This window comes from Nyctereutes procyonoides, unplaced genomic scaffold, assembly GCF_905146905.1.
Source record: "Nyctereutes procyonoides isolate TBG_1078 unplaced genomic scaffold, NYPRO_anot_genome, whole genome shotgun sequence".
NCBI lineage: Eukaryota > Metazoa > Chordata > Mammalia > Carnivora > Canidae > Nyctereutes > Nyctereutes procyonoides.
The window spans coordinates 58,126,640-58,154,107 of NW_026575135.1; the positions used below are offsets into that span (position 1 = coordinate 58,126,640).

General features: G+C 41.1%; 2 protein-coding genes across 2 annotated transcripts in view; one reads left to right on the forward strand and one right to left on the reverse strand.

The window, feature by feature from the left end:
- Nucleotides 1-24,528, reverse strand: part of MEGF10 (multiple EGF like domains 10) — a 339,552-nt gene extending 315,024 nt beyond the window's left edge. Inside the window, exon 1 of the mRNA XM_055302009.1 lies at nt 24,485-24,528. The gene's annotated coding sequence lies outside the window, so the exon portion shown is untranslated. The remainder of the gene's footprint in view (nt 1-24,484) is intronic.
- Nucleotides 1,190-21,433, forward strand: CUNH5orf63 (chromosome unknown C5orf63 homolog). The gene is made up of 4 exons (XM_055302010.1): nt 1,190-1,299; nt 16,222-16,339; nt 19,641-19,697; nt 20,847-21,433. Exons 2-4 carry the CDS (start codon nt 16,229-16,231, stop codon nt 21,036-21,038), a joined length of 360 nt encoding a protein of 119 aa, XP_055157985.1. The 5' UTR covers nt 1,190-1,299; nt 16,222-16,228; the 3' UTR covers nt 21,039-21,433.
- Nucleotides 24,529-27,468: the final 2,940 nt, after the last annotated feature.

Consider the following 27,468-nt stretch of genomic DNA (forward strand, 5'->3'; position numbering starts at 1 on the left):
TAAACAAGTTAATGAGCGCAAAACTGATGTTAGCAATCCATGTTAGCTTTGAGCATTACTCTATCTATCATTTTCTATTTGGAGTACCACCATTCAAGCTGCTACACCTCGGTCCTGAACTACTCAGTGGCCTCCTGCCTTCCCAGCTGCCTTCCCTCTGCTCTTACCTATGCCAGCCCCTAATCTTCTTCCCGAAGATGAGTGATCTTCTCCGTAGGGAAGGGCTATCAGTTCAAGTCCCTTCCCACACACAAAAACAGAGTACAACAAAAACTCCTCCAGCTGTCCTTCACACAAAACTGAAACAAAAGGGGCGCCTGGGTGGCTCAGTGGTTGATCATCTGCCTTTGGCTCAGGTCGTGATCCCAGAGTCCCGGGATCGAGTCCTGCATCAGGGTCCCCGCATGGGGCCTGCTTCTCCCTCTCCTATATCTCTACCTCTCTCTGCTGTTTCTCATGAATAAATAAAATCTTTAAACACACACACACACACACACACACACACACACACACACACACACACACAACAAACCCCTGAAACAAAGGCCCTGCATACCCTGGCTCCTGCCTGCCCTCCGCAGCCTGTTCCCTCCTCTCCCCACTCCCTCCAACCCTGGGCCATACTATTTAGTCTCCCGTGCAAGGCTGGTGCCAGGCTCCCTCCAGTCCCACCCTTCTCCTGCAGGCTGGAGAGGTCCGGAGCTCCGTCCCTCTGCCGGACCTGGCGCTTCACCACCCAGCCCCAAGGCCACCTCTTCAACTAGATCACCTCCACAGGGTCGCATTCCTTCCCTTTCGAAGCACCTCGTTGTTTAAAGGATAACTAACTGTGGGAGGGTACAGCCGCCAGTTTCACTCATGCTCGAGTTGCCCATGACCTAGCTAGGCGGGAGCCAGGGGAAGAAGGCAGTGAACACTGGAAGAGTGAGCGAATGAACGCAAGGATGAGTCAAAAGAGCCTGAACCGCACCTTTTCAAGTTGGCTCCTCATTACAAACGGTACCCCAACGAGCCGGGGTCACTTTTCCACGGTCTTTGTTTTTGACATTTGGCCCTGGTTTTTGCGTCCCCGCCCCCGCTCCTCCTCGAGCAACAGCTCAGGCGTGGCAGCCCCTGCGGAGCGGCGACGCGCTCGGCGAGCGGATCCAGGGAGGCTGCAGCCCCAGGCGCCGCGGGCCGCGGCGGAAGTGCGAGGCGCGAGGCGGGAGCCGGGCTGGTCGGCCGGAAGTGCCGGCCGGGGCGGAAGCGGCGACGCGGGCGACGCGGGCGACGCGGCGACGTAGGCGTCGGGAGGCTCAGGTGGGTGCGGGTGGCCTGGCGGCGGCGGGCAGGCTCTCGGGTCCCCGCCCGGAGCCGGCGGGCGGGCGGGGCGCGCGAGCCCTTCACTGTGCCGCACGCTGCCAATTTCGATCGTCGTTAGAGGGAATTTAATTAAACCGGGAGCCATAAATCCATGAACCTCCGGAGGGGAGATTATAGGCATTTGTGTGTCTGCGCGTGTGTGTGTCTGCGCGCGCGCACCAGCGATGGCGCTCTGGGAAGTGGACAGAAATAATGAGCGGGAAAGGCAGCTCTTTTAAGAGAAAGCAGAAAACAGCTCAAGCTTCACGCTTTTTCCACTTTTTCCATCCATGCCCCGTCCCGGGTTTAATGGAATTTGTATGAAGTGGCAGTATAATCTCAGTGGCAGCCCGCTGAGATGACCGCCTTTTTAAATATTTTTGAGCACGCATGGTGACCTTTAATGGGGCGGGGGTGAAAAGGTTGAAAGGTGCTGTAGGGAACGTGGCTTTCTGGACCCTCTCTCTGCTTCGCCGGCGCAAGCTCCCCTGGGTGGTGAACAGTGTGATAGTAAACCGGAGACTGCACAGTTCTCAGCACATACTTCGCCTGGTCGGTCACCCCTGATAAATACCAGTTGGTAGAATTTTTTTTTAAAGGTCCAGAGTTCACGAAGTCCTGGCGAAATTATTAACGTGAATAGGCAAGTGCCTGTTTCTATGTTGTCTTTAACAAGGTTTTTGCCAGGATGATCTTTATTCTTGTTTCTTTCTTTCTTTCTTTCTTTCTTTCTTTCTTTCTTTCTTTCTTTCTTTCTTTCTTTCTTTCTTTCTTTCTTTTCTTTTTTTTAAGATTTTATTTATTTATTCATGAGAGACAGGCAGAGAGAGAAGCAGATGTGGGACTTGATCCCACAACCGGGATCACGGCCTGAGCCAAAGGCAGACGCTCAACCACTGAGTCATCCAGGCGTCCCTATTCATGTTACTTCATAGGAAGTATCTCATACAGTACTTCATATTGTAGGGCCCTTTAAAAAAATCGATCCATCTATATACACACGGTATGGCCAAGCTGGAGCCCAGGCTATAAGCTCCTCCAGGATAGGAATAGTGGCTAGGACCTGTTGCACGCCCAGCACTTTCTAGCCTGTTTTCCAACATAAGCAGGGCTCCTGTAACTACACATTGTCTTGGTTAAGCAGTTACAGGAGCCATGCCTCAGTGTGCACGGCACTGTACAAGTTGAAGTAGGCATTACAGGCCACAATCTCCTCATTTAGTAATTATATGAAAAATAGCTTATGAAAATGCATATGACTCTCTCTACCAATATCTGGAGCTATATGTATTTGAAACACTTGGAAAAAGAGGTATCCCCTGGAAATACTGAGTGATTATCATAACATCAGGGTATGTAGCAGAACTCAGTCATGGTTCTGTGTGAAATGTCATAGCCTAATAACCAGGATTCTGTTCTCCTGAAGAATTGCCTGGAACCAGAAAGTTGCAGTTGTGAAAATTAAGATGGGTGGGGCTGATGCTCTGGACAGGCGAACTCCCCAGTTTGTCTGTACTTGCTGTGGTCAGTAGTAGCTGCCTGCTGAGGAAGAATCAATACTTTTTTTGTCTTCTTCACTAGAGGAAAATGTGGCTTTGTGTTTTATTTAGATGGATTGATGGCAGATAAGGTAATAGGAATGAGGATTTTTCCAACTTGGGAATTTATTGGACTGTATTTCTATTTTATTCCAGATGCCTGGCTCTGTCATACTCTTAAGTACCTAGAGGCAATATGGAGATATGCCTTCAAAAAAAGTCATTTCTGGTTGAAATTTTTGTATTTCATAATATATGCATACTCTAGCTGGCTGATGTGTTCAGTTACTCTAATGCCAGGGTTTGGGGTTTCATATGTAGCAGGACCTTGAGATAATATGATACAAGTACTAAGGTTTTTTTTATGTTCCTTATTTTGAATCTAATTTTGCCACTGCTTTATTCAAAGAGTGTACATCAGAGGAAGTCAGAAGCCAGCTGGGATGGTTCCTGCATGCAGTTTTAATCTTGTTTGCAATTATTTTGAAGGCGAGAAACCATCTGGATCCAGGGATCCACACAGGTAGCAGGGACTAGGCAAGCTTCTTTCATCTTTCCTCTAGTACCATGTAGCAAGTTCAGAGACAAAATCACTTGAGAAAGAATATGCCAAATGAAATGTTTAGGCTAAGTTTCTCATAGATAATTATCCCACATCCTTAACATTCCATTTACAGTTACAGGAACCTGGAGGCATGGAAACACCACTCTTTGTATTTGAATCCTTACCAAAGATAAGGTTTCCAGAGATAGAAGCAAAATTAAAAATACTTCCTATTTTAAAATATGCATCCCCAAGGATTTCAGAGCATTTCACCATTAGTATCTGGTAACAACCATTTTACTGTTATAGGCTTCACCAATGCAGTATTGTATTGTTTTTAACTTTTACTTCTGCCCAAGGTATGAAGTCCTGAAGGGCAGGGAAAGTATCTTAAGTCAGAAAGTATCTTAAGTCACTCTTATATTTCTAGTACCCAGCACAGTGTCTGATGCATTGCAAACACTTAGTACATGCTACAGAAATGAAAAGACAGTGTCCCTGAAGGGAGAGTGGATCTCTAACATCATTGGGGTGGAAAAAGATAGAGAAAAGGAATATAAAACAATAACCTTTCAAGAGGTTACTAAGTAAAAATACTGCAGTTACCAATGCCTTGATCAACAGCTTGCAGTAGGGAAGTGCATATTTGAGAATCTATAGTTGGTCATCAGACTACCTTTCAAGGAGATAAGACCTGATCAGCTACAGAGCCTTGGTTGTGTCTAATGAAATAAGCAAGTTGAAAGGCACTATGAGCCCTGTCTCCACACTCCATCCAGGCCTGCCATGCTCGACTCCTCCCCCAAAGACCTGTTGAGCAAATATTTGAAGACTGTCCTTTTGAAGGTATACCAAATAATTAGCTTACCTAGGTCACTAATATCTTCATTTGTTCCTTCCTTAAGGACAGACTATCTATGGTCACTATTTTAAGGCTAGGGTGCCCAAATAATACTGGAAGAAAGCCCAAATCATCTTTTCTATTTTGCTAACATTCCCACAAAGTTGACTGCTTTTCGTGTTGTAATGGGGCAAGCATGTAGGATACTGTTTCCTTCTGTTGCCAATGGGACTGCAGCAGAAACCAGAATGTTACTGCTGGAAACAAATGAACTTCCTCTCTTTGTTCCTGTACTTTTTCATATTAATCATGAAATCATGGGGAAATGGCTTCTAGTTTACTCAGGAGGAAGGACATGAGATTGAATTATTTGACTTTTAACTCTTTACTTTTTAAAACATGGAGTTTCTTCCAGTCAGCCAAGAGAAAGAATAGTGTTATTTAATAGAAATTCAGTCAGCTGAGGCAGCCTAGGATGTAAGAATAAAAAAAAAAAAAAAAGAGAGAGAGATCTAAGTTCAGCTCTGTTTCTCCAAGTTCAAAAATGAAATTAATCTGTATCTTAGATTTAGAGACCAGAACCTCATTCTTAAATTAAAAGGATTCTGCTGTCCGAAGCTGAAACTTTCTCACCCTCCATCTTTAAGTTAAGCCTTAAACAAAATGTGGTATCTGTTATTTGGTATACTCTGAGGATTTATGTATAAAACTTTCTAAGATTTTTTTGGAAGAAAGGAAGAAGTTGAACTTGGAGATCTCTTCTAGTTTTGAAAATTCTGTGTCATTATGTATAAAAATAAGCCATTGTTCAAGGACAAAATATAGAAAGATGAACCAAAAAATGCAGTATGAAAGGCTTCAGTTACACATTATCTATAAAGCAATGGGATCTTCAAAGTCACCTCCCAGTTCCAAAATATTAAGATATTCCATGATAGGTATTAACTAACAGAATAAGATCCACAGTATTGAAGAATCTGACATAACTGGGGGTTGTGGTAGCATGACCTCAAGAGAACATGGTTCCCAACATTCAGATTGAGCAGGCCTAGGTATTGTTGGTATCACAAGTCCAAGAAAATGCTGGATTTAGTAACTCAAAGTTTCCAAAGTCATTTGCTACAGAATGGCTAAAAATGAATGAAACATCTTTCAGGTCTTGGGTGGTCATGAAGATAAATTCACCTCTTTGGCAAGATGAATTGGAAATGATGGAGTATTAGTGATGGATGGAAGACCTTGCCTAGATGGACAGATTTTGAATTGCAAATAGTTGTTTTTTGGAAATGGGATTGTGTCCTTTGTAAATAGCAAGGAAACTGGAATTACTAGCTGGGTACAGTAAAACTAAGATGTTTTAATGAAATTGCCTTCTTTCTGGGCCAGTATTAAATATCAGATATTTTCAAAGGGGATAGGTCATTTTGGTTAAGAAGGATAATGTGGAAAGGAGTCAGGATAAGTCCTTATGCACTTTGTCCCTGTTCCTTGAACTTGAATGATTTTGCTCTCATCTTAATGCTGTCTTTATGGAATGAAAGAATTTTCAAATTGGTTTTTAAACTCTATTAAGCCCTCATGTATGATATAACCTAACCACATTATTCAGGTTTTCTTGGCTTTCAGGAACAGCTTTGCAGCCATTATGTCGTAATTGTACTGAACATTGTTGAACACTCTGAATTCAGAATATGCCTCTCTGGCTCCAAGCCAGATGCTGACTCAGTGTCTTTGGGAAGAGAGGAGGGGTACCCTATTGTGTTAACAGGAAGTAGTCCAGAATCCCCTTTAGATCCCCGGGAGCTAGAGGGAGTGTATAGTAGCAGTACACTACTGTTTCTGGTTAGCATCTTCATTTTCATTCTCTCAGCTGAATATTTTTCTGGAAACCCTCCCCTGACATTTTCATGTGCACCAACCCCATTACTGAGCAGACTCCTCTAAAGCAATCATCTGGAAAGTATGACTGCTAAGGTCCAAAGATTCTAAAACAAACTCTTGTTTACACTAAAGATTCCTCTCTCCTTCCACTTCACATTTGTCAGCTTGCGAGGCAGACACAATGGTGCTTCTGGATGTGGAGAAGAATGCAGAGATGATGAGGGTCTGTCATTAAAACATTTTTTTTTAAGTGTGTCAAACAGTAAGAAAAAGATACCATTCTTCCTCTTTGGAGGCGCTTTTCCATCTCAGATGCTCAAACGTTGCAAGATGAGTGCCTGACAATGCCAATGTCACCTCTGCTGGGTCTTTTTAGGTGCCAAGGCTTCCTGGTTATGATTGAGGAGCTAGAGAAGCAAATGTGCAGTGAGCAGGTGCATTTACACTTGTGTAGGGATCTCTGTGTGAATTTTGTTCCTCTTTAAATGGTCTAGCATTTTAGATTCCTGCAGTTACAAACTACTTCAGATTCTTTGTTTGGGGCCTTTCAAAGTCACGGCTAGTGCCATGGTGTTTCTTCAGTGTATGATACCCCTTCTCTGACCAGCAGAACATTTGACATCAAAGCCTGTGGGCACAGTTTCTGTCTCTATAAAATTAGAGAACAGGACAGGGAGTAGCATTTCTGTCATATAGATGAGGAACTGACCATTATCTCAGAACTAATCAGTGGCAGTTGCCTGTCTTTGGGGTGTATATTTATAAAATCCTCACCCCAAAAATGCACTCAGATATGCTGAGTTCCAACTGAAACGCTAAATGAAGAGTGACTCTCAAACTGTAAATGAGGAATTATTCCATTTGTGCTTAATTCTCCTGACTGATGATTTAGTTGGGAGCTGTGTTTATTTGCATTTACCTTACATTTATTTTGACCTCTCTATGCAAGTTATTCAAAATTGCTTTGAAAGAAATTTTGTCTTGAAAGACAATCAATAAAATCCAACTTTAACATTACCTAGGCAGCTGGTTTGATATACATGGATTGATGTTCTTAACTGGTAAAATAGATGAATGTTTTAACCTTTGAAAATATAAAGGCAGGTATTGGGAAGGGCAATCGGAAGGGAACTGGCCTTTTTCCAAAACCTATCAAGGGGAAACCCTGACCCCCCGAAAACTAGATTTTAGTGTCCTGTTCTGTAATTTTCTGAAGCCTAAGGAAGCTAAGCCAATACCAGGTGCCAAGGTATTGGCAGGTCTAGATATCTAGTCTTACCTGGACTTAGTGACATCCTGTGTAGAAGATAGATATGTTGGTTCTTTAATCAGTGAGATCCTGTCTTAGAAATTCCTATTTAAGTAATATCCACAGTCTGAAATTTTCAGCTACTTCTGTGTAAAATAATTTTCAGTTTTGCATTTCCCTATTTCTGAGACTGCTATACTAGAGATCTAAATCTTACTTTTGAGGCCAGTAAAAGCATGCTTTAGTCAAGAGAATCATTATCATAATTATCGTTTTCAAGATTTATTTATTCATTTGAGAGAGAGAATCTCAAGCACATTCCCCACTGAGCAGGGAGCCTGATGCAGGGCTCGATCCCACAATCCTACCATCATGACCTGAGCCAAAATCAAGAGTCGGATGCTCAGCTGGCTGAGCCACTCAGGCACCCCTTATCATCATAATTATTAATAACAAAACTTTACTTTTAGCATCATTTTAGTAATAAAGTCTGATTTCTCTAATCTGCTTTGTAACTTATACAAAGATTTTTACATTTATTATCTCTTTTGAAGATACTCGATCAACTTTTGCCTTCACTTTTCTCCAACCCACTGCTTCCATCCTCACCAGAAATACCCACTTTTAGTTAAGAAGTTATTTTAGGCAAGAACCAGACAGGTAGTTCACTTTAGGAATAGGCCTTGGTTAGAAGATTTTATTGTTTTAAAGCAACATCAGACTCATCCCATCTGATTTATGGTAGATTCTTTCACTATCCCATTATGGAAGCACTTCCTACCCGTGGGTTCTGTGATGACCTCACCAGCCTTTCCTTCTGCCTCCTTGGCTGGTTCCTCTCTCCACAACTTCTGAATGTTGGATTGCCTCAGAGATCTGTCCTTTTTCTGTATTATTTAGATCATCTCATCTGGTTTCATAGCTGTAAATACAGTCCCTGAACTCATGGAATCTCAGATTTTTATCTTCAGCCCTGGCTTCTCTCCTGAATACCAAACCTGCATCTGCGACTCTCCATGAGCTCCAACTTGTCCCCAACGGAGCTGTCAGCCCCATATACTCTTCAATCTGTTCTTACCTCACTTGTCCTTATTTTAGTAAATAGCACCACCACCCACCAGAGGCGCAAGGCCAAAACTGGCTCTGTCCTTCCCACATCTTCAATTCCTCATATCCAGTTTAATGCCAAGTTCTGCTGGCCCCGTTTCTGCCCTTCTCCACAGCACCATCCTTTCTTACCTTGATTACTACAACAGCCATTGAAGGGGGTCCCTGCCCCCACCCCTACCCCCAAATCCATTCTTTACACAGTAGCTAAAGTGATCTCTTAGAATGTATATGAGATCATGTCACTTCCTTCTTCTAAATCTAATTGTAATAAAAAACCTCAACATGGCATGGGAGGACCTAAGTGATGTGACCCCCACAGATGAATTTTGAGCCCAGTCTCCTGCCACTGTTCCCCTTGTTTACTGTGCTCCAGCCATGTGGTCCTATATGTTTCTTCCTGTAAGTTCAGACCGTGCTCACCTTGAAGCTTTTGCACTTAATCTTCCTCTCTCCCAAATGTTCCTGCCTCAGATTTTTTGCATCTTCTCAGCCTTTAGTCTCAGCAAACCCTACACCTACTCAGAGTACCTAATTCGAGGACCTGCCTTAGTTACCATCACATCACCTTATCTTACTCCCTCTCCTCTACTTGTCACTATCTGATATTGTTTGACTTAATGTCACTGGAATATGGACCCCATGAGGGCAGGTACCTTGCTTTCCTGGTCACCACTGCACCCAGCACGTATAATATCTCCTAACAGATGGAAAACATCAGGTAATTGTTGAATACATGGATGCCTCTCATCCCACACCTAGGCTGTCATAAATGACCTCTAACTCTTTCCCACTTCTGTTCTCCTCTTTTCTGATGTCCATCCTGACTGCTGCTTCTAGATTAGTCTTCCAAAATACTGCTTTTATCACAACACTCTCATTCAGAACCCTTCAGTGCCTCTCAACAAACAGACCACAGTAGTCCCTACTCCAGCACCTTTGTGTCTTACACCAGCTTGGAATGTTTCTCTGTTTTTGTATATGTATCCAAATCCTAGATGATTTGAGATCCTACTCTTGTGAAACCACCTCTGAACTCAGCCCACATGACTTTTCTCTTCCTTTCTCTTACAGCATTTAAGGAGGTCCTGGTTGTAATTCCTCCTGTATTTGTATTGTTTCAGTTAAGAATTTAACTCCCTTCTCCTAGATCCACTGAAGTATATCCCCCTATTATTCCTGTTGCTTGCATCTAGAATGTGAAAGTGACTTCTCTGTGTGTGTTTTATTTTTTTTTAATTTTTTTTATTTATTTATGATAGGCACACAGTGAGAGAGAGAGAGAGAGGCAGAGACACAGGCAGAGGGAGAAGCAGGCTCCATGCACCAGGAGCCTGATGTGGGATTCGATCCTGGGTCTCCAGGATCGCGCCCTGGGCCAAAGGCAGGCGCTAAACCGCTGCGCCACCCAGGGATCCCTCTGTGTGAGTTTTATTTGGAGGGAAAGAAATGGGCTAACATCAAGCAGGATGAAGAAAAAAAAATGGCTTAATTTTACTGAGAATTTGAAAGAGGTGGGATATGGGGACAGAACACATATATTAAGTGGTAGATTTGAAATTGTAATCCTAGTGTATTGGCAAGGCCCACACTTCAGTTAAAGAACTTAACAGTGTGTTGAGTGCAAATTAACATAGCACCATTGAGTACAAACAGTGGAAGAGAGACATCCAGATACTTGGAAATCCCACTGTCATGGGAATAATCTGAAGGGAAATAGTCTCTAGGGACTCATGTGATCAGTCATTCCTTTCTGGGACTGATTTTTCTACTGCCTTCTCTGGCCTCCTATATGGTAAACCTGTTGGCACTGAAATCTGGAAATAGAAGCTACAGGGAGTGAGGTGGATGTGTAGTGTGAGAGGCTGCTTCTTGCTCCCCAGATCCTAGGGCATGATGTAGGGCTCCTCATGGCTGCATATGTTTCAAATTAGCAGTCCAACTCCATGGTCAGAATGAAGCTGTGGTGATTGTCTCAGAATATATACAAATATCGAAACAATATGTTTGTACACATTAAAGCAATAAAATATGATAATTATACCTCACTTTAAAAAAAAAAAAAGAAGGGATCCCTGGGTGGCACAGCGGTTTGGCGCCTGTCTTTGGCCCGGGGCGCGATCCTGGAGACCCGGGATCGAATCCCATGTCGGGCTCCCGGTGCATGGAGCCTGCTTCTCCCTCTGCCTGTGTCTCTGCCTCTCTCTCTCTCTCTGTGACTGTCATAAGTAAATAATAAAAAAAAAATAATAAAAAAATAAAAAATAAAAAATAAAAAATAAAAAAAAAAGAAGAAGAAAAGAATGAAGCGGAGCAGGACATCATGTACAAGTGGGCCCATTGGTGAGTGGTTTGCCTAAATATTTGTTGCAACATCTTGTCTCAGCTGGCTCCACCTCTCAGGCAGTTCTCCTGGCCTGATCTCAGGCTGCTGAGGCTGAGGAGCTGGAAAAGCACGTGTGATCCCACCCATGCCAGCAAGTGAGGGTCCCACTCCCTATTTCTGTTCTGTAGCCTCATTCTTGCCCTGCTTAGCTCCTTGGAGTTGACACCTCACAGTATCTGCTTTATTTTCAGCTTTGGTTATGTCCCTCTATGCTGCTTCTCTTTGTCACCCAAGATCCCAGGCTAGGCTCCCACTTGTTTGGGGGAGGAGGAGGTTTGGACACAGGTGACTCCTCCCACTGGGGAGGCAGCACATGTCCCTGTTCCCCTGGATAGGTTGAGCTCAGTGACCTAGACATGTCTGCTAAGAACAGCCTCACATTCATTACATAAACTTCCAGTAATCTAAAATGATGGGCTTTCGTTCCCAGTAGAAGTGTGTGGTATATGTGTGTGTGTGTGTGCGTACATGTGCACACAGATGTGTTTCTAGTCACTTGGGTAAAAATAGGAACATTAACTTAGATGGTAATGAATGCGCAATGAAGGCTTAACATCTCACATGGCACAAATGACTAAACAGAAGCCCTGAGCCTCTCCTTATGGAACACACATTTAGCAAGAGCTACTGTAATAGTGTTTGGTTAATGTCAGCTCAGCATTAAATTTACATTATACTCTTGTGAAGAAGCTCCAACATTACCTGTTAATAACCAAGGTGGTACCTGAGCTTATATAGACTTTTTCATTTTGCACATGAACTAAACCTACAGCTTGCTGATGAGGAATCATGTGAGCTCGGAGATTCAGTGTGCCAAAGGATTCTTTGTATGAATAAAAATTCTGGTCAGTGAAGGTCAGTTTCTCTACTCAAGCAAGAACAATGTTGTTTCCCTTCTAATCAGACACATGCAGTGTTTGAAGAATCCAGGGGCCCCACATAAGTGATACGCAACTCTAGTCAGGGCAGCTTCTCATGCAAGAAATGAATAATCCTTAATAAAGGCTCCAACGACCCTGGCTTCTTTCTGTACTGTAATCAGCTGCTTTAATGGTATGCCCTTGAGTGCCTCACAGGGAAAATGCTATAAAGTTAAGTTATCTTCCTTATCTTGCTTCAAGGAGGGCTGAATGGGTCCAATCAGTTCTCCCCCATGTTGTATTTGATTCTGCCATAAAGACGACTGGAGTCAGCCTCAGTTTGTTAAAAAGCCAGCATTCCCCTTTCTCTGTCAGGCTGATCCACGCCTCTGAGCAGCAGTGGACTTGAAACAGCAGGAGTCACCATCTTTATTGTTAGGCTGTGGAATTTGTTTTAGGCACATTCTAAATCCAGTCTTAGGCCTTTTTTTTTTTTTTTTTTTGGTCTGTGACAAAGGTGACCCAGTTGTGCTTTTGATATTATGAACACAGCTCTTTTCACTCATATCACAGAAGCATGTAACAAAATACAAAGGACAAAATTGTATCTGTGTGTAGTAAGGACACAAATAACATGACTAAATTCAATGACATAATCAAAAAGGTGTTGTCCTCTCCCAAGTCATGAGCTAACAGGCAGAAACTGCCTTTCAGAGTATTTTTTTTTATAATGCTGAGATACTGCTCAAAAATAATAGAACTAATGAAAATGTCACATTGACAGAGTAGCCTGTATTAAGATTTTACTTCAGGAAGGCATGATTCAGTGAGTGTGACATTGACAGCAATAGTGTTAGGGTTTACAGAGTTAGTAAAACATTCTAAGAAGAGTATGATAGATTTGCAATTGGAGTGAATCATTTTTCATTTATTTCTAGAACTAAGTGGACTCCAGTGTTCAGAATTTTAGCCTTCAGATCTTATTTCTGCCTAGGAGAAGCATAGGGAGCTTTTTTAATATCACACTCTAATATAGTATTCTAATACAGTGCTTACAAAGAAAGAAGTTAATTTAACAATGTGGTAAAATGCATGTGCCACAGGACACTTGGAAAATATGCAGGTAGTAAAACTGCATAATGCTAATGCTTTTCTCAGTAAACAAATGTGCCATGTTTAAGTGATTAAATACACGGGAAAAGGTAGATATAGAGTCTAACAATGGAAAGAACTAATTTTAAACAGAATGGTTGTAGCATCACTGAAGACTCAGCTCTCTGGGTTGGGTGAACAAATATTCCAGCAAATCTGGAATGAATAGCAACTCTGTTTACTATGACAGGTTTTATTTGTCTTGGGTGCAACCAAGACCACAGGCTGTGTTTTGTCATGTTGGAAATACTAAAGCAGATTTCCTTTGTGAATGTGGCTTTTTTTTTTTTTTAAACCTTAACACCTCAGTCTCAAGCTAGGTAAAAGCAGTAAGTTCTCCTTTCCTTACCATCCAGACATCAATAAAGTCCCTCCACCAAAAGCACGTAGCTGCAGTTCACTGTCCTAGTGGTAGTCTTAGGTCACTGCCATAGATGGCCCAATCCTTCTCATTTCCAAGAGCTATCTTTCTGTCTTTAACAAAATTTTTTGTGTTCTCTCTTCTCCATATAGCACAGCTTCTTTCATTCTATTCCCTAGGAAGATGTGCCACTGTGGGCATAGGGCCTTCCCAAAACCAAGGATGCAGAAATTTTTTCCTAGTGTAAAAATGGCCAATATTCTACCTTCGCCCCTCATTTATATCCTGTGTAGACAAAGCCGTGCTTAGAAACTGTTGTCTTCAACCACTTTCACCTATTGGAGTTGTTGATTCTGCTGAGTTTAAGGAAACGGTGTATACCAGGGCTTAACATTTAGTTGAGAAGAGCACAGCATACTGTAAAATTGTTTAGATCCACTTTCTATCTTGGAATAATGGTGGGTAGCAGATCCTTGCAAAGTGTTCATCACATTCCCTTTTATGCATTATCGAGATCATTTAGTTAGTAGGAAGATCCAGGGAGAAGTGGAAGGCTACGAGTTTAAGAGTGAAGGAAAGATTATTGTTTTCACAGATCAGACTCCAATCTTTTTTTTTAATTTTTTTTAATTTTTATTTATTTATGATAGTCACATAGAATGAGAGAGAGAGAGGCAGAGACACAGGCAGAGGGAGAAGCAGGCTCCATGCACCGGGAGCCCGATGTGGGATTCGATCCCGGGTCTCCAGGATCGCGCCCTGGGCCAAAGGCAGGCGCCAAACCGCTGCGCCACCCAGGGATCCCTCCAATCTTTTTTTTTTAAATAAATAAATAAATTTTATTTATTTAAAAGAAATTTAAATATTTTATTTAAAATAAATAAATAAATTTTATTTATTCATGAGACACATAGAGAGGCAGAGACACAGGCAGAGGGAGAAGCAGGCTCCATGCAGGGAGCCTGACGTAGGACTCGGTCCCAGGTCTCCAGGATCAGGCCCTGGGCTGAAGGCGGCGCTAAACCGCTGAGCCACCTGGGCTGCCCCAAAATCCAATCTTTTTGTCCTGTATTCTTTATACTAGTTTGATATGGGTTGTTATTTTTCTCTAAAATCTTATCATTCTGTTTGAAATGAGCTTAAGGCTAATCTTATGCTAAGAAGCATAGTCAGCACTAGAGATTAGCACATAATTAATACAGTCATGCTCTGTGGAGCAGAGCATGCAGAGATCAGAGTTGGTGGTGAAGAGGTTGGGACCCCTGTAGTGCCTGGCCTACAGTCTTGTGGGTATTCTGCAGAACATTAACCTGTAGTTCTGACATGAGCTCTGCTCAATTAGTGACTGCTGTGCACACCGAGTGTCTGATCAGAGCTAGAAGTGAGACTAAAGAGGTGGAGAAAGGTTCATTCCAATACCTGAAATATTTGAACAAATACCTGAACACCTACTATGTGCCAAGTAAACGACAGATGCTCAGGGACACTGGGGCAAATAAGTACCTGCCCCTATTGAAGTCACATTGTAGTAGAGGGGACATGTAGATAAAGAAATCGTTTTAGGCAGTAAAAGATAAAAGAAAACTATAGCAAGGCAAAAGGATGGAGTGTGGTGGGCTGGCCAGTCTTGGTGAGGTAGTCACTAAGGCATGACCAGGACCAAATGAGGTAAGACAACTTAAGATCGTTTCATGCAAAAGGACAGCAAGTACAGAGATCCTGACAAAGAAATGGTCTTTAGGTATTCAAGGAACAGAAAGATTTGTGGCTGCAGCTTGCCAAGATAAGGGAGGAGAAAGTGAGATGAAGTTGGAGAGAGAAAGTAAAGCAAAGTTAAGAAATGAATATCCCAAGTATGAATTCATTTTGAGAATATTGATAAATGATAAAGCCAATGGTGCATATGTTTTAAAAGTGAAATTATCATATCTGTAGTTTTAAGGACAAAGCTGGAGGCTCCGTAGAATAACTAAGAATAAGTAGGCTGTCTTATGTTGAGCAAAGAAACAAGATGAGGGAGCTTCAAAGCCTAGTGTTTGACGTGCTGCTATTACCAAGCTGTTCCTATTGGAGTATCTCCAGTAGTAACACTAGTACATTTGTGTATGTTTTTAAAAATGATGGCAATCTTCTTTTTAAATACTGAAAGACTTGAGCAGATTTTTGTTTCTGACAAGTCAGTTCAACCTAATTCTCCCCTATGGTTCCTCCTACTATAGCTCTGTGTTTCCCCATCTTCTGCAGCGGAGGGGGGCATGGATCTCCCAAGTGACAGCCTTAACCTTCACTTTGGGACTTGTGCTCCTCATTACTGTTTCCTTTACCATGAAGCTGGCTGTGTGTTGTTGAATGCTTGCCAATAAGATAAGCTATCTCTGCAAATACAAACCATTTCAGGAAACCTCCCCATTTCAGGGACTTATCAGGATGCTGGCAAAATCTGCAGGTGAAATTTAAGTTTGTATTTTTTTTAAATATTTTAAAATTTATTTATTCATGACTGACAGAGAGAGAGAGAGAGAGAGACAGACAGACAGACACAGGCAGAGGGAGAAGCAGGCTCCATGCAGAGAGACTGACCTGGGACTCCATCCCGGGTGTCCAGGATCACGCCCTGGGCAGAAGGCGGCGCTAAACCACTGAGCCACCCAGGCTGCCCAAGTTTGTATTCAAATTAACAAACCCATGCAGTTTTCTTGCAGAAACCAAGTGATTAGGCACCCAGCTCATCCATAAATATGGATAGTTTCCCATTCTAAATTCTGTTGTTTGGAATACAGTGAATGTTGAGGCATCATGGAGACTTGCCAAACATCTGGGCCTCTCTGACACTCTTGGACCCCAAGAGGCAGTTCTCAAGTCTTCAAATTCCATCATAGGCTTGCAGCTTACTGTTCATATTACAAACAGCAAAATCTAGGGCACATAAGTTTACTGGTCTATTTTTTTTTTTTTTGGCAGAATTAAGATGCTCTGGTTTCAAGGAAATAGCATGCAACTTGCCAAATACTCCTTTCAACTCCTCTTGAGAAATCTCTCTTCTAAGACCCTTCTGCCCGTGCTGACCTTATTTACAAAGGTACAGAGTGAAAAACTAAATGACTTCAAAAACAAGAAGCATTAAATTGTTGCATGAAGAAAGTTGTACATCTAAGAAGCGGAGTGGGGTGAGGGAGGACACTGAAAGGAAAGCAATAGAATAAACTGTCCTTAGACCTACCTGCTCCTCCACTTTTCAGTGGCGGTGACAGTGGCACTAACTCTTGTTTCTATTCAGATGTCTAGTGGTCTCACACTCTTCAGTGGGTAAACCAATATATTTAATAATCTCCCAATCCCTGCACTGGAAAGAAGAACTATCAGAAGAGAGATGATGTTTATAAATACATCACTTAGAAATATACTTAATTTGTGATGATTATATTCCATAAAGTCACCACAAACACTGAATTAGTGAATACTAAACCATGGGCTCCCATGGCAGTATAGGGTTAGGTTCCAGTGAGTTTCTGGCCACGACATTTTTGTTGGCTGATCAATACATGGCCTCGTTTGGCGTATGTTTCTGTTTCAAGACACTTCATTTAATATATATTGCTGATTCATCAACATCAAATTTATGGCCAATAATGCCCTATTTCATGCCTGAACAAAGTTTATCTAACAGTATTTTCTCCATAAGGCACATCACAGCCTTCTTATGCTTGGAAACACTACACAGTGCTTCAGCACTCTGCTTGGGGACCATCCTACATAGCAAAATCAACAAAAAGCACAACAATGCAAAAAGCATGGCACTCAGTACATCATGAAAAGGACACCTGTTGACAGTATGGGACCTGATACAATAAGGCAGACCATTGTCTAATAAGGGAATGTGCACTTTGGGTGACTCAGATTTTTCACTTCTCTATTCATGTCCTCAAATGACCATGAATGACCACAAAAATGTCACAGATATTGATTTTGGGGTTATAAATAGGTTTTAGTGACAGGCAAATTTGCAAATATGAAAGCCACAAATGACTATACTTGTTTTCTTATCCCTAATACTAATCTTAAGCCATAGTTGTTTAAAATTTTTAAGAGCCTTCCCCCCTGAAATTTATAATATAAATATCACTGATTTCCTTTTGCTAGTTAACATTATTTTGTATGATGTATAATCTAAAAAAGAAGTAAAGTGCAGGGTAATAGACTTAACTTTAGTGAATACTCCTCCCAATATAAGCAAAAAAAGTTCTCTTATTTAATACATTTTTCAGATTTCAGGCATTTCAGCAATTTGAAAATATCTGATAACTAATAACAAAGTTTAAATACTTTTTTAAGAATGAATTTCTTGTTGAGAATAGTTAATCTAAACCACTTTTCATATCTTGAAGTATATATTGCATTGTTGGAAATTATGGAATAAAAATAATTCATCATCTGTGTCTACATATGAGAAATGCATATGAGAATTAGCCATGGAAATAAAATAATCCCTTAAGGCTAGTGCTGCTCACTCAGCCTAACTATTCTGCATTATTTTTCAGTTTGAACAACAGCCAAGTTAGCCAAAGACATTTGTAAAAACAAAACAAAACAAAAAAACCCACACTAATCTTCCATTTAGCTTAAAATTTGTATTGAATCTTTGATTTGTGTCATTAGGCATATAATGAGATTGGCCAATCCCTGAGCCATTTGTAGCCAGAAGGGATAGGAAGCACTGATTGCCTGAGCCTAAGTCAAGTGTCTACCCTTCTTGTTCAGGGATGCAGTCAGCCACACGCTGAGAGCAGTTCCTCTAAGGCAAAAATCAGGAATGCTTACAAGAAAGGGGAGTGGGATGACCAACCCAATAAATGTCCATTACATTTCAAGGATAGAGTAAGTGTTCTATTGGTGCCGTTGAAAATCCTAGAAAAGGATGTTTGAATGGTCCAGACCACTGAGTCTTATCCTCTTTCAGTTCATAGGCCTCTTTAAAAGTTGATGAACCTTTCCCAATAAAAATACACATACACAGGATAATTTGCACAGACATCCATGTTTACAAAAACAAAAGAAAACAAAGTTGATCTAGGTTCAACTGAAGTTTTTTTACTATAAAAGCAAAATGTTGGTACGTTTAGTATTTTTTAGCTTGTTCTGTTTTTGCTTTTAAAATCTTCTGACTTTCTGAAACATTCTGAAACATTCCTAGAAAATTTCAGCATAATTATTTTAACACATCACAGACTATCCATAATCTGTTTATTGATGATGCTCATAATAAACGATGAACCTAAGTCTCTGAACCAAGAAGTTAGGGCCAGAAAGACCCTTCTGAAGAAAAACTGCCTTCTGATGATCTGGGTCCTTATTTCAAAACAAGCTAGGAGTTAAGCTGGAGGAGGGGACTTTTACAGAACATCTCACCTCTTCCTGTCATGTTAAGAAGCAGGTTTTATATAAGCATCAGTAATATTGCTTCTATTTTGGGCTCATGCAAGAGAACCTATAGCTAGTTGCTGTTCAGAGTCTAGGGCTGAGAAGAATTTAAAATCTGCCAAAGATCCATAGCATTCTCAAAAGACTTCTCCAGTAGGTGGTTAAAGAATACAAACAGCTGGCACTAAAACTTGATTGTTACATGGGTGGAGAATTAACCTGGGAAGCCTATGGCTGACACTTGCAATGAAAGAACAGGCAAACCATTAAAGGGTTGGTTCAGTCATCACCCGAAGTAAAGAGAAATTTCTCCCTTTTTGATGGTGGAGCAATCACCATCTAACTTCATCTCAATGAGTTGATTCCTGTGGACTGATTAGGAAAAACAGGCAGGCAAAGATCAGTGCCTCCTTATCAAAACAGACTTTAAGCTATTCTAGTGAAGTCACCTAGACCAGAAAAGTGTTCCTGACATAGGAAGGACAAAGCTCTAAGAGTCTAAATCAATGAAAAATAATCTTCCTAATACTAATTAGATAAAGCCAATCACAAAAAATGTAAGCAACTGAATTTACTTATTTATGTATGTATGTATATGTATACACATATGTAATAAATTTAGATGTGTATGTGATATATATGTACGTGTATATAATGTATGCACATATATGTGTGTAACAAGGGTAAGCATCTATATTATATGTGTGTACACGTATATGTATAAATAGATTAACTTATGGTGAAAAATCAAAACAACTAAAAAAATGCTGACAGCCAATTTATCATGAAACACTAGCTATTTATAAGGTTCTATGGCAATGTTTTGCTTTGGAAATAAAACAGTATAATTATCATGGTTTAAAAAAAAGTCCTTTAAAATAAGTATAATCTGCTGCTTGTGGTTTTTATCAGGCTGCATGCCATTCTTTGAATTTAATGGCTTTATTTTTTCCTTCCTGTAGGATCCATGCCCCCTTTGTGATGAAGCCAAGGAAATACTGGAGCCTTATAAAAACAGGGTAATACAGGTTACCCCCTCCACTCTCTGAAAATAGAGCATTCCTATCCAATCTTCATATGCCCAAGTGGAGTGAAGCAAATAAGCAATTAACATTAGTTTAGGTAGAAAAACTTTTTAAAGCATTCCCAGACCCAATTCTCAGGCTTTTCTGGTACTTTATGACATCTTACTGATGGATCCACAGAATAAACTGAGATAAAGCACAGATGCTCACAGACACAGTTCAAAGCTCTAAGGGCTTGATGTTGAGTCTCTGCATGTAGGCTCCCAGGGAAGGAGCTTGGCAGTATCACTTTCACTGCTCCGGGTGTGCACTGCCTCTAGAATGGCAAAACAAACGCTGAACACTACTTTCACTCTTCACCTTTTTTCATAAAAGCAAAAGTCCTTTGCAGATTTTTTTTTTTCAGTTACCAAAACAGGGACCAGTGTAGGTATTTCTCATAATAGCCAAGTAGCCTGAAAGAAACTTTCTAAAAGGAGAAACCTTCATAATACAGTGTGGCTTTATGTATATGGAATCGATATACATATGTAGTATAGAGTATCCACCAGGATCCTTTCTTTGGGAAGAGATTAAATTATTTTTCATTGAAATTTCCTTTCTGTTATTCAGAGAGAGATTTCAGTGCTAATTTCCACAAAACTCATTACTCTTAGGAGCCTTTCCTCTGAGCAGTACTGATTTTCTTACTCTGACTCTTAAAATGAATCAAAGCTAACTAGCAGGTACGATGTTCATGCTTTCTTTAAACTGTGTCCCCATTCATTTTATCTTACTCTGTCATTTTCATGGAAGTGTTTTCCTGTAGCAAACCATGAAACCTTTCCCATCCTTATATGCAAAGCACATCGGTCCTGATTTTCACCTTCGTGATTGGGATGTATTTTATTTCATAGGGAATAGAGGAGTGACCCAACACTGAATGTAATAGGTATAATGGAACAATATCAAAACTGAGAGTTAAGGAATTTAATGAAATCAGTCAAGTTGTAGAAATTGGGGACATGAGATCGCTTGGGACTCAAGACAGAACAGCAAAACTCCTCAGCATGAGAGCTAGTCTCAGCATCAGGTTGGCCCTGTGGCTGTTGTATCATTCCATGCTTTCTAAAATACAGTGCTAGAGTCTGTCTCCATTTTCAGTTTATTTTACAGGAGGTGGACATCACACTTCCAGAAAACTCTGCCTGGTATGAAAGGTATAAATTTGACATCCCCGTTTTCCATCTGAATGGCCAATTTCTGATGATGCATCGAGCAGACATCTCAAAACTTGAAAAGCAGCTCCAGAAACTTGAGCAGCAAGGTACTAGAGGCTGGAGGGCGCCTTCATGATCCTCCACCCTCTCTGTCCAGATGGCATCTTCCTAGGATAGGAAGACGGCCCCACCGATGTTCTGAACTAGGTGGTGCCCAGTAAATGGTGACATTACTCTTCTTACTGATGAAGTTGGCATTTTATAAAATGAGAGGAGTATATCGGCAGCAAGGGGATGATGGAGGGTGGGAGAAATCCATTTGTTTTATTTATTTTTACCTTTTGTATTAATATGGAGGCATTTCACATTCACTGGACAGTGCAGTTTATGGGAAGAAGGCTCTGCATCCCTGCTGCTGCCCTCAGGGCTTCACTTTTTAATGAAAGAATAAATGCTCTTCCACTCAGTAGATAAAGTGAAATGTGAATTGTTAATAACTGCACAGTCAATAAAGGAGTGTTTTAACAAATACATCTGCATGAAGCCTATTTCAGTGGGATTTAATAATACCTGTTTAAAATTAGAATTCATTTTGAGGGGGGGTAGAAGAGAATAATTATCCTAGCCAAAAGGGCTTCATTTGAGAAAAACAAAAGAAAGATTTAAACCTCCAAAATATGTGTAAGAATCTCAACATGCTTCACACGTAGTCAGTGAATTGATTCATAATATTTGAAGGCTGCCTTTGATAGTTATTCATTTGTCATCAATAGAGTTAATTCAAATTGTAAAACAGTATCAGGTTTTAATATCTTGGAGAAAATTCACTTCTGAACATAACTGGACAGATATGCCATCTAAAGACAATATTCTTCACCATTTTATATAAAGCATTAAAAATATATATGTGTACTCTTATTTATATTTAGTTAGGTTTGACCAATATAGCAGTGGATTCATTTAAACACAAAACTGCCTTTTCCTCTTAAAATCACATCACTGTAATTTCATCTATAATGAAATTCTTTTGTGAACTATTTTAATGACTTTGGATATTGTGAGTCACTTGGTTAGATTTTAATTTGAGCAGTATGATTTAGTCTTAGAAATTATAGAATATTAGAGCTGGCCAGGTTTATACATTGTGTAGTCCCAATCCCTCATTTTATATAGGATGAGAAATCTGACATTCATAGAGTTTCAGGGACTTAGCCCAAGGTAGTAACAGCCAGTCAGCTGTCAGATCAGGTCTTGCCACCCCCCCTCCCCAAATTTCCAGTACTACCTGGGCTCCTTTTAGGGATTTTATTGTGTTATCTCACATACAACATCCTCAACCATTCTGGACGCAACACAACTTTGGGAGCAACTTAAAAAGCCTTCTAAAGTGACAAGAGGGAAAAATAAATAAATAAAGTGACAAGAGGGAAAAAATCTAACAATTGAATAGTAGTGCTTATAATTTACAACTTTCTGGAACACATCTTATGTAATATATTCATTGAGCCTTGTGGAAGGCAATATTCTAGGATGGCCCTAATGAACCCTCACCCTTGTGTAACTCCCACCTCTGTGAATGTGGGTGGAACTCACTGAATATGATGAAATATCACTGCTCTGATTATGATATATCAAATGGCAGAAGCAAGATTATCCTGGTTGGGCATGATCTAACTAGGTGAGCCCTCTAAAAGCAGAGAGTTCTCTCTGTCCGGTTGCAGAAGAAATCACAGAGATGTACTCCAGCCAGCCTGGAAGGAAGCAAACATCAATTTCGTAAACTGCCTACTGGGGCCACATGACAAGAAACTGGGTGGCTGCTAGAAGCTGAGAGTAGTTATTGGCCAGGAGCTGGTAGGAAAATGGGGACATTGGTCCTATAGCTTTGAGAAATGAATTCTGTCAATAAGACGTGAGCCTAGAAGAGTATCCTAAGCCTGGTGTGAGAACCAGAGCCTGGAATAACACCTTGATTTCAGCTCAGTGAGACTCTGATCAGAGCAAAGGTTGGGATCACCTAATGTAAAGAGAAATGGATATAAGTGGGGCTCATTAGAAAGCCTGATGTGTGTCCCAAGGTAGGAAGAACACAGTAGCCTAACTCCCTGCTGGCATGTCACGTGAGAGATGAGCTAGCAAGCCACTCCTGCTGCACAGTGAAGGAGAGCTGCTATTGCTCTGAGTTTGTCCAGAAAAATATGCTTGGATGTTTCTTCCTAGATCAGATGTGAGCCAAATGAGAGAGAGGACTGGCTGGCTGGGGGAGCCTCAGGAGAGAAGCAGAGGTAGGATCCTGGGCTCCTAGGGGCTGAGGAGAGCCCCTCAGATAGGGAATGCATCTGTCTAAATCACGGGAACTGCAGGTGAGACACCTCCCGAGAACCCATGAAAGCCTCTGTGAAATGTCTGCTTTGAATGGTTACCAGGCCCAGAGAGCTGTAGGTCATCTTGAAACATCACCACTAGGTAACAACTCTCCTGCCCTTGAGCACTTTTTTTGCCTCATCCCAACTCTAGAAGAACCAGAGCTTCCAGGAGCAAGGAAAGAAAGGCCTTCCCCTTCCACAGCTTCTAACCGGCACGTGGCTTCACAGTGATTCCAGGTAAGACAACTTCAAAGCAAGTTTTAGTTTTGATTATGAAATAGGAACGGACACACCCAACACAGTGTAAATGACCATGGGCCTTTCTGTTGCCTGAGAATATTCGAAAGAATCCTGACACTTACTCTGGTTTTTCATTTTTATCCTGAACAGAGTAAGAAATTCCCCCATTGAACACATTTTATAGGGATGGCAGGAGACATAAATAAAGATGCTCTCTGATTGTATTCTATATTCAGAGTATTGATTATATGTACCAAATGTTTTTTTAACCTATAAATCCTAAATCAATCTACTTATTAATTCACATTTGAGAGAGGAATGTGGTTATGTGACTAAGAATCCTGGAGAACTTTAGCAATCCCTCTGTTCCAATAGCTGAAAAGCAGAAAGGCAGCTATCTAGAAACATGGCATCTGAAAGGTGGTTTCATTATCCCATTATTGATAAGAATCAGACAATGTTCAGTCACTTATTATAGTCATTTACATACTTTTCCTTTCTGAAATCATGTTTGTAGGCATCAATTTGTTTTTACATAAAGACTAATTTTGACACAAAAAGCTCATCATAATATTCTCCCACTCCCAAAGGAAATAGTAACATAAACTTCTTTCTCCCCCTAAGCTAATGCTTTAAAATAGAGTGAAATAAACACAGAGTTTGGGACTGCACATTGCTGCTTTTGGCTATAGTGCTGTTTTCTTCCAGATGTCTCATATAACATTAAAAGGGCTTACTGGAAAACATACCACTTTGGCCAATTTATTGCAGGAAGCAAGGGCTCACTTGGACAAGGGCTCTTTTGTTTGTTTATAATAATGCAGCAACTCATGGAAATGTGACAATGGGAATCCTGGGGTAGGCCTCAGGAAGCACCCTTAGAGAGCCACAGAAACAGGCAGCACCCATTCTGCAGTGTCTTGGTCTCTTTCTTTCCCTCTTCCCTCCTGACTCACCAGTTCCCCTACTTACTCACAGTATCTGCTTTCCTATAACTGCAGCTTGCTTATGCCCATCATTTCTGCTGATCCTTCCATTCAGCAATACAGTGGTCTGAGTCTCTCAGCCTTGCTATTCTAAAATTCCAAAAGAGGGATTTTACTCAGCTTATATTTTATAGCCAGCCACCCATGTCATAGTAGCAGATCAGAACTATAGCAGAAGCCACCCGTGGGTCAGGCACCCAACCTGGACCCAGTTAGCTCTGGGAGCCAAGGTCAGATGGTATGCAAATCAGTCACTGCCCACTCAGCAGAGACTGAAGGCATGGTTGGCTATGATCTGTAGCTCTGGTACACATGCAGAAAGTTTAAGAGCATGCCACTCCATCCTATTCAAGAGAAATCCAGAGAAACAGTTTGGTAAGTTGATTTATATCCCACTCATGGGAGTAATGACAACTTGAACCAGGGCAATGGGAGTTAGATAGGGAGAGACATTGGGACATATTTGGGAGACAGGTTGACAAAACTTCATGATTGACTGGACCAGGGGTGGGGGGGCATGAATAGAAGAAAGCATGGAGTCTGGGATGTCTGCCAGTCTACTTGCTATAGCTACTGGATAAATCCTGAGACAGTATAAAAGGAGGGGATGTTAGACTTTGGTTGTGCTTGATAGGTGGGAAAGATGGGACATGGTGAATTTGCCATGCTTGTGGGATATCCAGGTAAAGATTAAAGTTGAAAGTTCAAGTCAGAGGTCTGGGCTGGAGGTGCAGATTTGACTGGAATGTGACTGGAACTGCATCCATCTGGCACAGATGGAGAAAAGTGGGCTAGGACTACACCCTGGGAAATACCAAATTTGACCACATGGATGGAGGAAAAGCCAGTAAAGGAAAATGAGAATAAGAGGTGATAGAATGAAGGGTGAGGAAAGGTCATGTAATTTGTATTCTTCGCTGCCTTTGATTATATGATAGCACCAGGCACTATTCTAAGCCGTGAGGATAGAGCAGCAGACAGACAGCCAAGGATCCTACTCAGAGGCTTGCATTCTAGAGGGAAAGATAAACAATGAAGTTATTACAGCAATGGAAAATAGTCACATCTTGAAAGTCAGAAAATGAATTTTTCCAGGACAGTTGACCGTATCTACTGTCAAAAGAGCTAGGATGAGGAATTAAAAGAAGACAGTAGATTTGGAAATTAGGATAGGTCCTAATTCCTAGAACCTGTGAATGTTATCTTATATACAAAAGGACTTTGCAGATGCATGAAGTTAAGGATCTTGAGATGGGGAAATTATCCTGGATTATCCAGGTGGGTCCTAAATATAACCACAAGTGTCCTTAAAAGAGGGAGACAGAGGGACTACAAAAGAGGAAGCATGTGATATGACAAAGGCAGCAAGAGGCTGGAGTGATACAAGAAAGAGTTCATGAGCCAAGGAATCCAAGTGGCCTCCAGAAGCTAGGAAAAGCAAAGAAACAGACTTTCCCCAGAGCCATCAGAAAGTAAGGGCCCTAGCAACATCTTGACTTGAGCCTAATGAAAGTGATTTAGGACTTCTGGCCTGTGGAACTATAAAAGAATAAACCTGTGTTGTTTTACACCACCAAGTCTGTCATAATCTGTTACAGCAGCAATAAGAAACTAATACAAATGGTAACTTGACTTTACTGAGAATAATTTTTTTGTTGGGGGAATGGAAGAAGACATAGCCTGAAAGAAAACTGCAGTAGGATGATGAATGGATGGTTTGGAAAAGATTGCAGAGTATCTATCTTTCATGAAGTTTTCAAACATATCTTGTTTTTAAAAAGCAACTAAGAGAACAAAAAGCATCAAAGAGGAGGGCTGAAGACTTGGCTAACCAATTAGCTCAATATCCAAAAATGACAAGCCATGTTGGGAAGTACCGTAACCATCAGCCTAGCTTAGGTTTGGGCAGCAGAGTTCAGGGGTTTCCAGCGTGACTCTGACACTGGAGAGTAAACCATGGCAACCCATCCTCATCCACAGATGCATGTATCAGACCCAGGGTTCTTGCTCACCACAGACACAAGAATACTTTGACACTATGACCCAAAATCCTACACCTGGCACAGATCTTGTATCTCTCTATTAACACAGAAATCCAAGAGGAACATTGAGGAACCTTCAATAGAGAATGATCTCATCTGGCCTGTCTTTCATTTAGGCACCAATGTTCAGGATTTTACCTCTCCCCTCTCAGGTTTAAAAAGGATGAGTGCCAAAGCCAATGTACTTTGGAATTATAAAGGCTGGAAGGACATAAACCTTCAGGAGAAGGGGAAACATTAAAATCATACAAAAGATGGAGAAGAAAAGCTCATAGAAGCAGTGCCAGCCAATATATTAGACACAATAAGAAGAATCCAGCACAGACTCATACTGAGTGTCAAAGCCATCCTTCCCTCATGCCAAAATGCTGTATTTGAACTCTTCCTGATGGAAAGCTTTTGCCCTTAGAAACAAGTTAGGCCTAATATTAATTGAAACGTTTCTAATTAATTCAGAAACACCAAGAAATAGAGAGGATTCAAGTTAAAGGGAACTTCAGCCCATTGTGCTACTCACAATTCAACAATGCAACCCAACTCCCCTGAGAAACTCTGATGGGCTCTACTATGCACTGCATTGCACAGAAGACCCCATCAATGATCCCAAGTCCTCTTGGCAAGGTCAGTCCATGCCCTGACCACTAAGGGAGAAAAGAGAGAAATAAAACATAGAAACCACTTCCCTCAAAACTCGGTTAAAATGTACAAGTGCATCATGGGACTAAGTTAAACTATTTGCTGAGTAACTCCCTTGTTCCTTGACCAGGCAAAGGAGGCATTGTCATAAGTTCTTTGTTAGGAATGTAATGCTAACATAAAAATGGGCATCTATTCATGACCTTGTTAAAAAAAAAAAAATGTCTGAAGTTGGGAAGGAGCTGCTAGAAGAGCTAAGTTTCAGGATTTAACTCCACCTCCCTCTATATTCTCTT